The sequence below is a fragment of the Asparagus officinalis genome, chromosome 7, assembly GCF_001876935.1.
Source record: "Asparagus officinalis chromosome 7, Aspof.V1, whole genome shotgun sequence".
Lineage (NCBI taxonomy): Eukaryota > Viridiplantae > Streptophyta > Magnoliopsida > Asparagales > Asparagaceae > Asparagus > Asparagus officinalis.
Window position 1 is genome coordinate 146,807,013 of NC_033800.1, and position 18,366 is coordinate 146,825,378.

The 18,366-nt window shown below is 37.3% G+C and overlaps 1 protein-coding gene across 2 annotated transcripts in view; it reads right to left on the bottom strand.

Moving 5' to 3' along the window:
- Nucleotides 1,801–18,366, bottom strand: part of LOC109848507 (probable importin subunit beta-4) — a 20,297-nt gene continuing 3,731 nt past the window's right edge. The window contains exons 3-23 of one of the 2 annotated variants that reach the window (XM_020418025.1): nucleotides 12,513–12,687; nucleotides 11,846–11,978; nucleotides 8,801–8,937; nucleotides 8,654–8,699; nucleotides 7,642–7,857; nucleotides 7,019–7,522; nucleotides 6,808–6,942; nucleotides 6,489–6,704; nucleotides 6,323–6,412; nucleotides 6,000–6,241; nucleotides 5,836–5,924; nucleotides 4,759–4,799; nucleotides 4,148–4,178; nucleotides 3,891–4,013; nucleotides 3,503–3,720; nucleotides 3,280–3,375; nucleotides 3,069–3,181; nucleotides 2,785–2,920; nucleotides 2,561–2,665; nucleotides 2,215–2,461; nucleotides 1,801–2,116 (exon numbers count right to left, since the gene is read on the bottom strand). In XM_020418025.1, coding sequence (XP_020273614.1) covers nucleotides 2,261–2,461; nucleotides 2,561–2,665; nucleotides 2,785–2,920; nucleotides 3,069–3,181; nucleotides 3,280–3,375; nucleotides 3,503–3,720; nucleotides 3,891–4,013; nucleotides 4,148–4,178; nucleotides 4,759–4,799; nucleotides 5,836–5,924; nucleotides 6,000–6,241; nucleotides 6,323–6,412; nucleotides 6,489–6,704; nucleotides 6,808–6,942; nucleotides 7,019–7,522; nucleotides 7,642–7,857; nucleotides 8,654–8,699; nucleotides 8,801–8,937; nucleotides 11,846–11,978; nucleotides 12,513–12,658 — 3,018 coding nt within the window. In that variant the 5' untranslated portion in view covers nucleotides 12,659–12,687 and the 3' untranslated portion in view covers nucleotides 1,801–2,116; nucleotides 2,215–2,260. Of the gene's footprint in view, nucleotides 2,117–2,214; nucleotides 2,462–2,560; nucleotides 2,666–2,784; nucleotides 2,921–3,068; nucleotides 3,182–3,279; nucleotides 3,376–3,502; nucleotides 3,721–3,890; nucleotides 4,014–4,147; nucleotides 4,179–4,758; nucleotides 4,800–5,835; nucleotides 5,925–5,999; nucleotides 6,242–6,322; nucleotides 6,413–6,488; nucleotides 6,705–6,807; nucleotides 6,943–7,018; nucleotides 7,523–7,641; nucleotides 7,858–8,653; nucleotides 8,700–8,800; nucleotides 8,938–11,845; nucleotides 11,979–12,512; nucleotides 12,836–18,366 lie in introns of those variants that run through there. The other variant, XM_020418024.1, reaches the window with a different exon arrangement.

An 18,366-nucleotide genomic window follows, 5' to 3' on the forward strand; every position in this document is an offset into this window, starting at 1 on the left:
TTTTATTGGTTTATTTTGTAAGGAATATATTTTTCTCATTTAGTTGATTATAAGAAAATATCAGAGAAGACAAGTCCGTCCTTACAGATAAAAAGAAATATATATATATATATATATATATATATCATACACAGCGAACCTAGTCACCATTACAGGTCTACAAGCTATTAAAGCTTGGAGATGATGAGCTAAACTTGAAACAAATAAAGTCCCTCCAGTTACTAGACCTTGTGATGACTGAGGATTATTTTTTTTATATTATAACGTGCTCCTGCAAGAAGGAACAAAACCTAGATTCACGTCATGCCATGATGTCAATTTTAGAGAACCCGCTTTAAATTCACGGCCAGTAAAACTTGAACCTGGGTTGCTCTGATCCCATATTAAGGTCCATCTAATACAAAAACTCTAAAGTTACTCTGAGGGTTGAATATTATATTTTTATATTCTAATACTGCTTATACTTCTTTATTACTCTGCAACCATATCTTGAAGGGTCAATCACCTCAGCTACAGGCACAATTATACAGTAAAGTACATTGGTGTATTCTAGTAATCAGTAATGGTGATGCTCTTCGTATTCGGCTAAGCTCGACACCCTTCTCAGAATCAAGTAAATTGATTGCATAATAACGTAATTTCGCAGGCGCATACTCAAACTAAGTTAAACCTAAGGCGCCTACCTAGTCAAATATTCCCCTAAAACTAGTCATAACGAGTTTGCATTTATAGATAGGCAAGAAATAAAGTCAGTACTAATTGCATTGCGCCCCCTGCCCCGAACGTATTCCCAATTCTATATCTAAAGAAACTAAACAATCGGCCAATTATTTTGCACGTGGTAATGTCATGTATCACAAAAGATCAATCATTTATAATAATAAAAAATAAAATAGAAAGAATGGCATTGAATGAAATTGACCAAGGCACACCAAATCCTAGTGACATCATCAGCACCAAAACCAACCGAGTGGCCTAACTATCTAAACTGGTAATCAATTCATATACAACCAGCAATAACAAGACAGTAATCTGGATCAGCTACATGAACCATATTCCTTTCATTTATGTGGGAAAAAAAAAACACGACACACATATCATTTCAGCCCCAAAACCTCTGAAATGGATTATACAAGCGATGAAAATAGGGTTCATGCCTTTTTTCGGTGAACCAATCAAGCGGCGCCTTATAAGTAACAGATGGCGGTTGGTTTCTGTCAACCTACAGTAAAAGAGCATTTGCCAAGTTCATCTGATGGCACTTGCAACCAAGTTAGCAGCGCCAACAAGGTAGCAACCCCAGAGATGCAATCCAACAGAGTATCCGAGGCCGAGGGTACAGCCAAATCCAGCAAGGGATCTAATCATCTCGCCTTGTTCAAGATCATCAACCGAACTATTTCGATAATAATTGTAGAGGGCAGGAGTCCAAGTTGCACTTGGGGATAGCTCACGGGGATCTCAATTGGCAATTTGCGAGATATTTGTCGGGCACTAGTTCGATTTGGCTTTTGAGTACGGTATCCACCTGGGAGATAGCGAAGGCCTTTGCTTTTATTTTTATTTTTTGCACTTTTTATCAGTCCAATTATGATAGGTTCCTAATGCATGATTGGTGTTTGGGTGGCAAAGAGGGGGGGTATCATCCTCTAAATAATCCCCCATAAGTTGAGCAAATATTGGTATTTTTCAAGTTCATGAGTTTTCATGGTGAAATTCAACCAGAAATGATGACAAAACTAAGAGTTCGCCACGAACAGTTGAGACAGTACACTACAGTAATCTAGATATTTCGTAAACTGGAAAAATCACGATAAAATAGGCTCTATTGATTGAATTTCTATTGTACATTGAATGGAAAAACAAACAAAAATGACAGCTCACTACCACACATAAACTGCTCTCATCGCAACAATAAATACAACACCAAAACAAATGGAAAACCTAAGGCCGAGAATTTTCAAAACATACAACAAAAGTAGACAAACAAGACAAATTAAAAAAAAAACATACCATGGGAACGAAAAAACTGGGGTGGAAATCTTGGAAAGCATATATGGTCAAAACTGAGACGCACACTCGGGACTGTATAAATCAAGATATCAAACGGTAGGCCCTGAAAATAAGCGCTTAAGGATTGGTCATATTTTCATATGACACGCATATGGATCAAAGTAATTTATGATGCAAATAATGAAACTCTTCAACTCATACCTTTGTAGGACAGCACAAAACGAGAACTGTAGATTCAATTGATCGATTATACCACCTTTGCCAATGCAGCTAATGCATTCGCATGTGGAGGCGAGAGAGCAGTTAGTATAGGTTGCATCTGCTGCCCATACGTTGATAGCAAGTGCGAAAATGTCATGCCAACTTGGGCTTTCACCTCATCACTCTCAGCAGAAGACACTGCGACTTGAGCAAAAACATGGACCAGGTCGGGTACTAGAGCAAGAATCTGTTTCAAATTCAAAATATCAGCCATGAGATGGTGTAAAACCAACGCTCCATTCAGTTAAAATCCCCAAATTTTGAAAATTCAAAGGCAAACTGTTACCTGGGGATTTGATGATAATATTAGATTAGAAATGCAATTGTAAACAGTCATAGACTCCTCGCGATCTTCTTTCAGTGGCAAAGATTTTAAAAATACAGGCAAGACCTGAAAATAGAACAACACATTGCTATCCAAAAACAAAGAGTAAAAAACTGGTCTGCGTAATTATTCGAGAAAGCAATGTAATTATTTTCGAAAAAGGAAAGAAATATGCAGATTTTGACCTGATTTAGAGGAATAGCCTGAGGTTGCACCATGATCATCCTAGCAATAGCACCAGCTGCATTATCTCTTACAGCAAAATCTGGTTCTGAGTCACCAAATAATGGATAAAGGGCACGGAGTATATCTCCATAATATCTGAATGTGATGAAAGTAGACATTGACAAGTAATGATGATTTGCATGAAATGCAGGTGCAAGAGGCTAGTAAAGCAAGCAAATGGAATTTAAGAACAAGTAACGAACTCAAACCCTACAAATTACAAAAACTTCAATGAGAAGGATACTTAAGGGTTGCTGTTCCGCCATTTTTGCAGATCTCACCAGCGCAGAATGCAGCATTTCGCCTATTTGTTGCTTCTGATGATGCAAGTTCCTTAAGTACCAAAGGCATCACTTTCTGAAAAATGAATTAATACACACATGAGATGAGATTAGCCCATGCAATAAAGATAGAATAGATATTCATAATTACTGGTTCTCAGAATAAACTCCTACATTCACATAACCAGAAATAGGAGCACCCATCCCCTGAGCAACTTCAGCCAGACAAGCAACCACCATTGTCCGGTCTTGTGGAGGACGTGGGACTCTCTGCAGTCAATGGTTCGGGTAAGGAAATTAACAGCAGCAAAGAATAAGTTGCTACTTCATTACATGGCATCTTCAATTTTTTTTTTCTTCCACTATAAAACCTGTATCAGATAACAAAATAGCTCACCGCAAATCTCATTAGGGGATCAAATAAACTAGCGAAAATAGGCTCAAAATCAGAACCCATTGCCTTAGCAAAAGCAGGAAGAATATCTGATACTGCATCCATGAGCACTTCATCATGATCAATATCACCTTCATCCATATCAGAATCGGAGTCCACTTGTTGACAGGTTGAATCTTCTCGCAGCAGGGCAAGAGTTGCCCCAGCAAGTTGAGGGATATCTGAAATAAGGTTTTACATATTTTTGTAATTTCAACTAAGACCTTCACTAAATTTTACGTATGCTATATTTTAGTATTGATACCATATCATTCAGAACTATGATAAGCACCAAAATAATGAAAAGTTTAAAATGAACATAAAAACACCAAGGAGTTGAGTAAATCCTTACAAGGCTGTAAAGCCATGTAACCACATTCCTGCACAATTTCTGCTACACTCGTGCATGCTGCAGCAACAACATCTTTGTCATCATCTTCAGTCATGGTCTTAATATAGATATTCAATGCAGTATCTGCATACAAAAATCAAATATAAGATAACTGAAGGAACAACAGCAAGAAAATTTAATAGGAGAAAGTCAAAAGACGTTTTACAAATCATCTTTGGAATATCTTTAACAAAGGACAAAAGGTAAGAATTAACTACCTAGAAATTCCTTCTGCTTCTCCAAAACATCCTGCATGGCCAATGCAACAAGGTCACTTAGTGACTAACACAGCATTCTTCAATGGTTACAGATGAATGAAAAAATTTTAAGAGCACATAGTAACTGTGAAGTCATATAGCATTCTTAGACAGCAAGGTGACAGTCACTCAGTATGTCATAAATCAGTAACCTGAACACAACTCGAATGGTATTTTCCAGGATGTGGTTTTCAGTGGATCACAATGGCAACTTTGTTTTGCAATTCATACCAACTAGTACCTATTAGTGAGTCTGAGAAACCAAAAGGGTTAATTTCCTTCTTTCAATAAACAAAGGGATGATATTTTCTTTAGAAAAAAGAAAATGAAAGTGAATACGCATTCTCGCCACAACAACAATGCCCTTGCCATATGATGAATACAGTATTATTTCTCGAGGAAAAAAAAAAGAAAAGAAAGAAGAAGAAAAGCTTTTTAAGCATTCTCTATCATGGGTACAAATTTACTTTCACCAGAATTCAGCCAAGAACAGCTCCGTCTGACTTATTTAAATGTGAAGGATTCAGTCGCAAATTTCATAAAGAATAATAAAATAGGATATATGCACTCACATTGCTTACTGCAGGAATAGCTCGTACTGCTGTCAGAACATCTGAAATAAACATATAAAACATTACATTAGAATGGAATCATAAAAGATGAATAGGGAAACAGGTAAAAGACAGAAGACTAACAGTGATATTACATGCCTTTGATGTTTGCTCAGGTCAGGTGTTACTGGAACCATCTAACAACACATGCAACTAAACTACCTAATTGTTTCTTTTCTAAAACCCACAACATTAACTCAACACCTTTTCATCACCCCCATCAACTTCTCCAAATCAACGGAAACCGTGTAAATCTTTTTTTCTTTGCCCAACACCTCATCAGCTTCTCTTAGCAAGTATCTCCTACATCCAACCTCTCTGACAAAATACTAGGGGAGGCATTTAGCCTGAAACCAGTCAACTATCAGAAAGCGAGAATTGTTCAACCAGCCAAGGTTTGATCCTGACCAAACTGAGATCAATCTGATCAACCTTGCTCAATTACTTGAAAAGCTCAAACTTTGTTAAGCTTGGCTCTTTTAGGTATTGGACTACCCTCGAACTTTTATCAAATCGAGCCTTAAGCTTCCCAAGTCCATTTACTGACCTAGTTGAAGGAGGAGAGCCTACTTACAAATCCTTTAGTTTAAGCTTGTGCAGTCAAGGAGCAAGCATCCAAAATTTATTAGAGGCGGCAGAAAAAGACTAGAAGGGAAGTTTTGCATAATATAGTAAAACAATGAAACAATACAATCATCAGCAAGACAAAACACTAAAGAACCTTTGCCCATGTTTTTCACTCACTCTACTGGTGTATAGGTTATAGATGTTCGCAAGTGTTGAGTAAGAGAAATTCAGGATAAAATGGCACAGTAAGCAAGTGCTAAGAAAATTATTATAGTACTTATTTTTTTGAGGTTGAAGCAATATAGTACATTAGTACATGAAACTTTTAAACTTCACTAAAGGAAGCAAACTTAATGCCTCACATAACTAATTTTCATTTAAATATGGGCTAATTTTCAGGAAATCAGTCGCCTCCAACAGAATATGGATATATCTAACCATAAAGTATAAAATTTCATTCATAATACTCACTTCTCAAAGCTGTGATAGCCTGAAGTCGAACATCTTCATGAAAATATCCAGAATGTCGAACTAAAATCCTCATGGATTCCTCCAAATAGCTTAAAATAATTAAGAAATATTTAGTTAGAATGTCAAGAAGAGAGTACAATCAACACCACAGGTTGAAAGGATACGGTGCATAAGAACCCTTCGTATGAAGGGCAAATAAGCCAATAGCTTGGGTTGCGGCAGCCTTTTCATCCAAAACCCCTGTCCTTACGCTTATATTACGAACCCTCGGCTCATCATGTGTATCTTCATCCGAAGATACTCCTCCGAACCCATTATCAATACTGTCAGCATCATCAATGTCTATTGCAGATCCATCATCAAGGTTGCAGGAAGAAAACACCAGAGGAACAACATGTGAAAGATACTGTTTTATAGAAAATGCTTTCAGTAAGTAAATTATATGAATGAAGAATGATGAAAAATTCTAGGCACAAGACAATAGCACCTGTGTAAAACCATCATCCAAAATTTCAGCAATATTGCTGAAGAATCCATGAGTATATTCACGAAGCTCGCTGAAGTCTAATGCAAAACCCTGGAAATATTGATTTAAGCCACATAATTTTATATACTGCAAAACCAAACAACAAACTATATGCAACTCAACTCACAGAAATTGCAGCTTCAATGAAAGGAGGCAGAATAGGCTCCATCCTTGTTCGTCCGACTGCCATTGCAACTATTCCAACTAACTCAGTGGCCCTGGCTCGTGAGACCAAATCCTCATCATTCGTGAGCATCATAAAACTTTTCATCATTTCAAGAACTTTCTCTGCATATGGAATAAAAGACTGCTCTGCTGCTGCTGCGACTGAGCCTATTGCAGACTGCAGCCAAATGCAATTGGTCAGAGAGGAATTATTAGGAAAGCAATGACAGAAAATATACCACTCCATACAAGGAGCTTACTGAAAGACACAAATACGTTACCATGCAAGTTTCTTGCAGATTACGAGGACTGCTCTGGAGTGCTCCAAATAATCTTCCCATCAGGGGATCAAGAAAAGGAAGGATTTCTTCTCCCATGTCCTCACAAAATGCTGCCAGTGCGTAGTATGACTTTTCCTGCAATAGCAAGAACCTAGCAATGTAATGACTTGACAACACAAAAAGGTTGTTACACAAATACGAGAAATGGTACCTTCACTTCATCTGAAACATCTTCAAGGGCATTTAGAATACAGGGGAGTACGCTTTGGTAGTGGGATATAATCTCAGGTTGCAAATATTCTGCAAACTGACCCAATGCAAATGAAGCAGCTCCTCTTACCATCTGTTCCTGATCTGTTAGTGCTGCCAATGTGATGTGTAGAACATTCTCCAGCCTACCTTTCAACATCTCATAACAACCTTCTGATATTACACCCAGTGCCGTAACAGAAGCCTCTCGAAATTTAGGGTTAACATGACGAAAGTTTGCAGAAGCAAACTCAAAAACTGGTGGAAATACATGTTTTGGTAGATTAAGAGCCATGGTATCAATGACTTCTGCAGCAGCTCGATCAGATGCAAGATCAGAATCGTCATCTCCTGGTGCTGTCTCTGTAAGCAAAGGACACATAACTTGCAGTATGGGTATTACTAGCTTGTGCTTTTTCAGAAAAGAAGCCTTGTATTTTGCAAGCCATGAAACTATCTGAATAGCCTGAAATTATTAACAAAACAAGCTCAGAAACAGGTGAATTGATTTCAAAATTGCGAGAAAAAACATGACGCCAAAAAAAGGACAGAAAATCCATGAACAAGATTTCGACTTCTTCAAACCTGATGTCGAATATTTAATTCCAAATTCTGACTAGAAGACACTTCAAGAGAAAATTGCACGATGGATCGTACGGCATCCCCAAGAAGCGGAGCTGGAGATTCAATAAGCTCATCAAAGATCTCAAAAGCGATAGAAGCAACATCTTCATCACCATTAGCAAGGCATTGTCGTGATACATTCAAAATGCTAGGAATAAATTCTCGAAACAGCTTTACCTACAAAAGAATGTTAGATATCGTGTTAAACAGAACATAATGATAAAAGGACAAGTTGCTTGATATACATTATCGGACACACTTGTCAACTTAATTTTTTTGTTAAGTGGTTATTTAATAAGGCAGCATAATCAAAGCTATTTGTATTGTCCGAATTCATTCTCAACTTCCAAGCAAGCCCTCTTTCCATCAGAGGTCAACCACATGGTCTAGGGGCGCACAAACCATCAGCTTTGTACTGTTGAGTTGCTTGATATACATCATTGACCCACAATTTATCGGCTTAAGTTTGTGGGTGAAACGTTGATCAAGCAATCAACATCAATTAAACCTTTTCCAATCAAAATAAAATCAGACAAGCATAATACTGTTTTGAAATAAATGACTTCAAAGAACTTATCATTCTACATCAACACTTAGAATTTAGCAGGTAATGACAAATCTTGAAGAATAGGGAGCATGATGATGATGTCATCCTTAAAGTTATGGATTGAATACCCAATAGTATATTTCCTTCAATACTTCTCAGCAACAGAGCAAAATATGGTACGATGTCATACAATGGTCTATAATTTTTCCATGTCAAATTCAATATTCTACATGGTAAATTAAAGAACACTTAGAACAACTTATCCTATGTAACTGTTTTATAAGAGATAGTCATGGCAATGGATAGTAATTAGTAACCATTAGCCTCCAAATAGCCTCAACGTGTATCATTTAAATTATATAAAACATAATGAGGAAAAAGATATGAACAAATCAAATCATATGACACTACAGATTGCAAACTTACAATGTCAGCACCATCATTGATGAACTCTATAAATGAGCCAACAGCCCTAATAAAGGAGAAAAAAGTGGGTTAAAAAATATTCCAAAAAATAATATGCATAAAATGAAATATAAGAATTAAATCACACTGCAAAAGAAAATTACACACTTCAGAGCAGCAACTCTGACACGGGTGCTGGCCTCGTCTTGCAAACATTTTAGTAGAATAGGTTGTAGATCTGCCAAGTGGGATTGAAAGGTAGACCCAATTGTTTCAGTTAGAGAGCTGAAAAGGATTAGAGCCACCTAGCAAACAATGTTGAAAAATAAGCATTCAGCGGTATACAGTTACAAACTCAGACATTAATACAGCACAAGCAGAGAGAAGGGCTAATAGATCTTTTAGGAATAATAAGTAGTGAAGGAAACTGAAGCAAGAGGTTCCGCACCCATAAGGAGAAAAAATATGCCAGCATTGATAATGTCCCGGGATCTTATTTAGCATTCTAATTCTACTTTTAGCCATGGATCTGAAAGATATGCAGTAGTATAGAAGCAAGGTTACCCAGACACTTTGTTTTGGGTGCCACATCCATGTTGGGCACGTGTCGAACATGGATTCACCGCAGACACGGCATGGACACTTGACGTTCAAAGCAAAATCCGATTTCCTGATTACTTATAATCCTAAACTAGTTTCTTTAATTTATTAAGCTGAAAACCAATAGGTCTTTAAACTCGAAAATCAAAACCCCTTAAAGATATTTAAAATACATATCATATCCCATGCGATCAAAACTAAATGTTAAACCTTGATTCTTAAATGTCATAGATAGTAAAAGAAACATACAAATGTTATAAGTATTTTAATTCAATATTTGATCTCACACACACACACACACACACACACACACACACACACACACATATATATATATATATATTATATGTATACACACACACACACACACACACACACACACACACACACACACACATATTATATATATAATATATATATATATATAATATACTATAATTATAATATAATATAATATACACACACACACATATACACACAAGACTATACATATACTACTATACTACATCACATATACAATAATATATATATATATATATATATATATATATATATATATATATATATATAATATATATATATACATATGAGAAATATGAAGAAATTTGTACCAAGTTCTTTCATTGAACTTGGTAGTGAAGCTGGCCAAATCACCCCCTACATCACACCTCGAAGATGGAGCCTATTTTTAAAAGTAGGTGAGGCTCTCTCTTCAATGCGTGATTGTAGGGTGGGGATTTGGCCAACTCACTACCAAGTTCAATGGAGGAACCTTGGTGGACATCACTTAAGTTGATAGGCATTTGCTATATACATATATATATATATATATATATATATATATATATATATATATATACATATGTATATATATATATATATATATATACATATGTATATCTATGTATGTATATATATACATATGTATATATATGTATATGTACATATGTATATGTACATATGTATATGTATGTATATGTACATATGTATATATATATATATATATATATACATATGTATATCTATGTATGTATATATATACATATGTATATATATGTATATGTACATATGTATATGTACATATGTATATGTATGTATATGTACATATGTATATGTATGTATATGTACATATCTATATATATATGTATAATATATATCTATATATATGTATTTGTGTCCGCTCCCGGACCTATCAAGTGATTGACAAGAATCCAACTTATGCATGTCGCACGAAGGTTTGATATTGTACCTTAACATAACAACAGTTCTTTTTCTTTTTCTTTTGTTTCCTTGATATTCCGCACCCATAAGGAGAAAAAAAAAAGAAATAATATTCCAGCATTGATAATGTCCTGGGACCTTGTTTAGCATTCTAATTCAGATTGTAGCCATGGATTCGAAAGATATGCGGTAGTATAGAAGTGATTTGACAAGAGTCCAACTTATGTGTGTCGCGAGAAGGTTTGATACTGTGCCTTAACATAACAACAGTTCTTTTTTCCTTTCTTCTAAACAACAACAACAAAACTATTTGCCATTGAAAACTAGATAGGCATGAGAGAGACACACAAGGGCAAGTCAAATAATTGGTAAAAAAGTTGACACGTGATTTAATGGTGGTAAAGCATGTGACCAGTGACTTACTATTGATAATGCCAATAGGCCAACCCTTGATTCAAAAAAATTGAGCATTCAAATGACAACCATTTTTTCCTGTAGAATGGAGGTGATGCAGTCTGCTTTACCTACTGGCATGAACTATAAAGGTTAGCATCATAATCAGATTGACACTTAAAAGTTTTTCAGGCAAACAAATCAGGTCTATAGGAGGTGATGCAGTGTGTTTTGGCTCCTGGTATGAACTATGAAGCTTAGCATCATAATTAAATTGACACCTAAAATTTCTCAGGGTATTGTACCTTTGTAGGCAGCTGATTTGCTTGCCTCTCTGTAACTTCCCAGTTCCTAGATACCTGATTTGTTTGCCGGTAACCTTCAGTTTTTCACTTTAATTTATGGTAATGAAGTTACTTGTGTGTGACAATTAGATTAACCTCACAACTTTCATCCACTTATAATTGGCATCAGTACAATTGGTCTAATAAACAATATTAGATGACAAAATAGAACATTTTTTTAACCAAAGTATAAAGAGTTCCTAGATATGTGATCAAGGAAGCTGAAATGTCCAAAGATAAACTAATAAAAAGGGCCAATGAAGAGTGACACTAGAAGCCCATTTTCGATCGAACTATTCAAACAAAAGAAATATTTTTCACCTTCGAAGAAAAGACCATAATAATCTCACTTGTCAGATATTATGTTCAATGAATAAATGATTTAAGACCTTTGGTGCCTAACTTCATATCAGGAACCTAGTGCATAATTGAGATGACATCCCCCGCAACATATAACTCAGTCAACTTAAAGTTGATGTACTATCACATGAATTACCATCGATACATGACACAAACATTTTGAAATGTTGATGCAAAGGAAATAGGAAAAGAAAGCAAACAGAAGCAAAAACTGCAAAACAGACATGCTCGTACAGCATTCATGCATATGTATACTTGGCATGAGGGCAATAAATGATTTATATCATATACTCACTTCTCTATGATCTTCTTGTGAACTCTGGCTGCATTGAAAGAGGAAAGGCAAGAGATCAGGCCACTCCCCAGCAGGGACCGCATACTTTGCGATGATGCTCACAACATTTGCACTAGCGCGCCTAACTGGAGAGCTGTAGAAACATCAAATATTAAAGAACCATTCTACACTTTACTCATGGGATAGAGAAACATTCTAGCATCACTGGATACTGTCATCATCTAAGAAACGTCGAACATTGCTCTTATATTTTAGTTAATGTAACAGTAATATTCCTATTCATTTTCATAATTAGTACTTCACGGTCATCTTCAATCAAGATGTCATGCAAAAAATTATACTTTACTCACATTTTAGCAATGTTTAGTTGCTCTATAATTAATTACACACAATTTCTCAAAAACTTATCGATAAAACCAGCTACGGAAAGCAGCATTCAAGCACCAGCACGACCAATTTCGCTTCATACAATCACGATCAATTCAACAAACTATCGATGAACCAACGATCAAGAATCTCAGTTTTCGAGAGTGATCAATTCATAAAAACTACAATTTGCTCATATTTTACAGCGTTTGGTGACATTACAATGCACTCTACGATTGCGAATTCCATATCCTAAATGCTCCTAATCCAAGAAACAACTGATGAATCACCGACCGAATACCTGTGCTCTAGAGTGATAGACTCGATCAGGGCAGACTTGATGGAGCCCTTCACGATCGGCGAGAGCTTCGGCCAGTGACCAGTGATCTTCTTGCGGAGGAGGACGGCGGCGAGTTGCCGGACGTTGGAGGTCTTCGCCGTTCGCATGTGGTGGACGAGGGCGGGGATCGTCTGCGCGTCGTTGTCGGGCATCTGGAATTGGATCAGCAGGAGCTCGAGAGATTGCGCCATGGCGGAGTTTGGGGGCTAGATTAGGGTTTGGGTTTTGTTTTTGGTAAGCTAAAACCCTAATTTGATGACAGCGAGATTTCACTTTACCTGGTTTTGAAAGGGGTTTTTATACGTAGGAACTGATGTCTCCTGTCCTTCGATGATGATGATGGCGGGGTTTGGACTTCAATTGGGCTCGGCCCAATATTACTGAGATCCATCTGAAACTCTAAATATCCTCTCCTTTGGACTTGTTTAATTTATTTTAGTTATTTATCTCGCCAATTTATGTTTTGTGAAGGTGACTGTAACGTCTCGAACGCAGGAAAAATGTAAAACGGGTCCATTTGTAAATATTTGTTAACTCTACGGGTTGTAAAACATGTTAGCAATTGTATACACAGTAAATATTGCAAGAAATTCTCTCTCAAAAGCGTCATTTGGATATCTAAATTTGTATGGTAGGAAATACATTTCAAATCCAAATCCAATATTTCGTTATGTAACTGGATTTGCATATTTTGTTGTAAAAAATGTATTTCAAGCGTGTTATGTCAATAACTATTCTAAGTATAGATCATCCCTCTCGAGTCGACATGTGTCCTGAGTCAACACTAACTATTAGATGGACTCACCCTAGCTAGAGGTGACTCGGGTAACATGGGCATTCGTCCCTTCCCGAGTAGGGCCGAGTCGAGACAAGCTCCCACTCGAGCTGGGTTGACAACTTGTGAGGCCGACAAAAAAAAGCAATACCAATTGTCCAACTCGAAGAGCTGGATCGGAAGGCAGTTTGTCCTTGAACTCCTCACCAACGCCTGTCCATTATCATCATTGCACGCACGCACAAGTAATATGACTCATCACCATCCACGTCTCTTCAATCACCATCACACCAGATCGGTGGTGACTCATTGCGTCTACAGTCAAAACACATGTAAGTTATCTGTTGATGTAGTTGTCTGTCTGGACTCGGCCAGAGTTATGTTTCTACCCCTCTCTGCTGGGTATACACGTGGGCTCATTGCCTACCGAGCGAAGGGTCATACTTCGGGGCACCCCTTAGGGCCACAGATACACCTTTTCTGGCTAGATCAATCTGCACATTGACAACTTATTAATCACCTCGTTCGGTTCCCCACTCAAGCTCTATACTGACTTGACCCGTCGAAGGAATCATTGAAGAACCTAACTCCGATCATTTAACGTGCTTGGTTTTGCAACTCTATTATCCCAAACAGAGGATCGGCCGTCTAAAGAGACGAGGGGACCCACATCTTCCATATCTGCTTTAAGCCCCGTCACCAATTCAAGATTATTCTCTAATCTCGCTACGGAGTCCCGTGGCATGAGCAAGGTGCAACTCATGATCAGGTGTTTATTTATCCGAGGTTATAAAAGGATCTACATTTTCAGATTTTCTTCAACTAATTGATGTCCTGGCATTAATTTTAAAGTTTCGGATTTGATTCAACTAATGGATCAACGCTGCTGATGAATCTCAAAGCAAAATCCATTAGTTCGGTTATCTCTGTTAAATAATTTTAGTTAGGATATGTTGTTTTCCTTTATTTTAGTCACACGTCGTTTAGGATAGCAGAGAACTTTTACCATTGCTCCTGTAAGATATCAATTTTTCTCAAATCTCTGTGTATACGTGTCAAGCTCATGATCTTTTTTGTCCTCGATCAGTTGCTCATGCAACGAGTGCTTGAAGCTCTGACAACAGGGCCCCACATAAATAGCTAGGTGGACTTATGCGTGCATGAGCTCGAGATGCGCTGAGCTCCACAGCCACAGAGTTATATTCTGATTCCTTGAATATGACCACCAAATGCATGCATAGTACGAGAGAAAGTAGCTACGGAGGTGATATATATATAGTGCACGGAGACAACCCTTGACAAAATTAGCTAGCTAGTAGAACATCTAATGCAAAATTTACACTCTCGTAACCTTAAAGTTTACGACTTTTTATTGACTTTGCTAATGTTAACAAGTTTTACTGTCATTTGATATTTTGTTGACAGATTTTTTTTTTTTTTTTGTACCAAGCGATTATCACATGATTCGTTTAGGTTGGCTAGCTTATCTAGTAAAATGAGCTACTAATTAAGAGGGTAACGACGAGTCATATAAGGTCCCACGTCATTTTATCTAGCCAATACTAAAGTCTCAAAAAAAAAAAAAAGTAAGTTCCCACATCATGTCCCGATATCAATTATTTTGGTCCCCAGATTCTATTCTGGACTACACTTTGGATGCATCCTAAGGAGTAGTACGTACGTAGGCACTGCATAAAAAAAGTTTCTTCAAAATATATCGATTATAACATGTACATAATATGCTTGGAGTTGAGATATATCCAATTAGAGAATTATTCTGATCTCTGAAAGCCTTCGCCAAATTTGAGGATATTACGAGAAAATAGTAGCGGTTGCTAGGGCGCGCGTAGCGCATGGAGACAACTTGACAACTTGGCTATGCTAATTTCCTCAAGGTTTTTAAGTGGGAGTGTCAGAGTTTCTTCATCCCACCTGATATTGTTGCTACAATTGCTTCTTACTTTTTTAAATATAAAAGACTAAAATTGCTAATTTTGATAACCAACGTGTCTATGTACGAAATTTGACGAGTGAATAGAGTGAGATTCCACTTTATTAGCACCCCCCACCCCCCCCTTCTTTGAACATGTTTTTCTAACTTTATTTTGTGTAGCTTTGTTTGTTAGCTTTTCTAGCTATTTAATATTCTTAAAGTCTATGTCTCTGAAATCGTGATCGATGAGAGTTGAAAGTAGGGGTGCATTCCGTCCGGATACGGCTCGGACAAGATGCCTATCATATCCATACCCACTTACCCATCTCGGATACGGATACAGATACAGATATATCTCGGTAAGGAAAATTTATAACCATATCTACTAAAATCGGATACGGTTACGGATATACATGCGGATATGCATACAGATACAAAATAGATATGAAAAAAGTAGATAGTATTGAGAAAAATATAGTTTATGTGATACAAAAGATCGATCGAGTTCGTTGATATCTTCATTATAACTGAAAAGTTAAGATTAGACATCATGAACTTCAAAATTAACCATAAATCCATAATCTAAGAATCAAAACTATCGTAAGAGTATGACTAATATGTATTCAGATATTTCAGATACAGATACAGATATTTCACTACAAAACCATATCTGTAACCATATCCTAACGGTTATAGATTTGAGTAATAATATATGTATTCTAACGGATACGGTTACGGATTTTTCATCGGATACGGATAAGGTTTAGCACCCCTAGTTGAAAGTCATAATAATATATTCTAGCTAGTATGGTTAATGTACCGAACGTGTGACTAATAGTGATGCTAAGGCAAGCTCAATAAATACTCATCTCCCTCGATTTTAGACTCCATGCAGATAGAAAACTAAGAAAAAATTGGTTCAGTTTTAACCAGTAATTCATTTTATTGGTCATGGGAACCTCAACCTTTTTGGTCAAAAGAGTGGAGTAGCGCTAGCTGCAAAGGAGGCGCTATGCGCCACAACGTCTTTTTCTAGCAGACATTGCTTTAGCTTTTGTTGATCCCTTTTTTAACCATTTCTAGTTCCATACATACGTTTTTGTTATCGCATGCTAATCATGGCAAGTTTAGTAATTTTTGAAACGTATCATGATCACCTTCAAAATATATATAGTGTCGCCTTCGTTAATCTACAATCGATGCTGTTTATGGTGGATTCGGATCCTCTCCACTACAAAAAAAATAGTGGAGGGACCACTACATAATCACGGCCATTGATTATCTAGTTAATGGTTGTGATTTTTTTTTAGTGCAAATTAGGAATGAGTGCAATACACGGGGGTATGATAAGTGTTAGATTTAGATTGTATCATAACCGTCTACTAAATAATCAACGATTGAGATTAAAAGCAGTGGTCTCTCCACTACTTTTTTGTAGTGGAGAGGATCCAAATCCGTTTATGGTTCCCCCTCAAACCGGGGCTTAGTAGATGTGAAAGATCATAATATTCATCATGATATGAATTGAATGACTAATATTAGCTTCGTTCCTTTTACTAAACTTCCAAACATTATAATGTTCCCTCTCTTACCCTACCTTCTCTCTCCTATCCCACTGCCATCTTTTAATTTTCCCCTGTCGGTAAACTCCCAAGTTTCTCTTAATTTTCTCTATTAATTAGTGAGCTCTCAAACATGGCATAAGAGTTAAGACAGACAATGAAAATAATTAGACGAATAATGATTCACGAGCGCGGATATAATAAAAGGGTTAATTTCAGAACTTCAACTTGTGGTCCACTACCTTCGTTTTTTTACCTCTGAAACCTTCAACCTTTGGAATTATTGCATATAACCTCCTAATTTTTTATTCCACTATATTCTGAAAATATACTTTTTTATTCCACTGAGTACCGTCTGAAAAATATCTCTTTTGATTCTCCGGATTAGCACTGTTATACCGTACAAATAACTAAGCGTTAATCCTCGTTTCAGGAGATGGCACGTGTCACAAATTAACTATACGCTAATTCGACCCGACCCCATGAAGGCCGAGTCGAAAGGCGTCTTTTTATCGGATCTTGCTGCGAAGGCCAACTTTATGCATTTTCTCTTGGTGGATCGAGTCGAGAAGCGCCCTCATTCAGAGGAGCCAAATAGAAAGGTGTATCTTCTTGGGCCCCCACCCATCCCTGAAGAGTCGAAATGAAAGATAGTCTTTCTCGAACCCCTCAGTGACAGTCAGTCACCATCATATTAAAACTGCAAAGTCAAAGCCATCATTGCATCTCCTCCTGAGTCGTAAAGACTCATTAATGGAGCATGTTGGCGCCGCATCCCTTTTGTTGCTGCCACAATAACTGAGAGGATGCCTCGGATCGCCCAATGCCAACACCTGTAAAGTATTAGCTGAACAAGCCGGCTTACTTGGGCTCGGCCAGAGTTACTCAAATACCCTTCAGAATCTACTATAAATAGGCGCATTGCCTACCGCATGAATGTATGCAATTTTCGCACTATAACCTACAACACTCACATTTCCTTTCATCGACAAGAAGTTCTTTACTAACTTGACCGCCGAAGGGGCCACCGGAGAGCCCAACACCGACATCAACAAGCACCACCAGCTTTAATATGTCACTTGACAAGCACGTTGAGCAATTTGGGATACCAAACGATTCAAATAAAAAAAAACTCAGAGGAGGAATTTAGCGCAATAAAAATTTTTAACGAGGTTAGGGGGTTTAGTGCAAAACCCCAACGTCCACGTAGAAAAGTAAAAAAGAAGAGAGATCGAGATACCGTTTCGAAAAACGGCGAACGGGATCATGGGATCGGGGTCGGATCACCGTCCAGTTACGTTTCAGGATTGCGACTGGGGTCCGCAGCGCTTAGGTGATCTCGACCCGGTGCCCGATGAACTCCCATCTCTGTGCCGGTGACGGGACCACTCACTCATCCTCCTCGATCTCTTTCTCAATGGGCAACGCAGTTGGAAAAGCCCAACAAAAAAAAAAAATGAGATGGTTTTGAAGTGACCCCCACCAGCTTTAGTCATCCTCCAGCAAATTCCTAGGCCTAATAATAATATTTTAATGTGCAAGCCT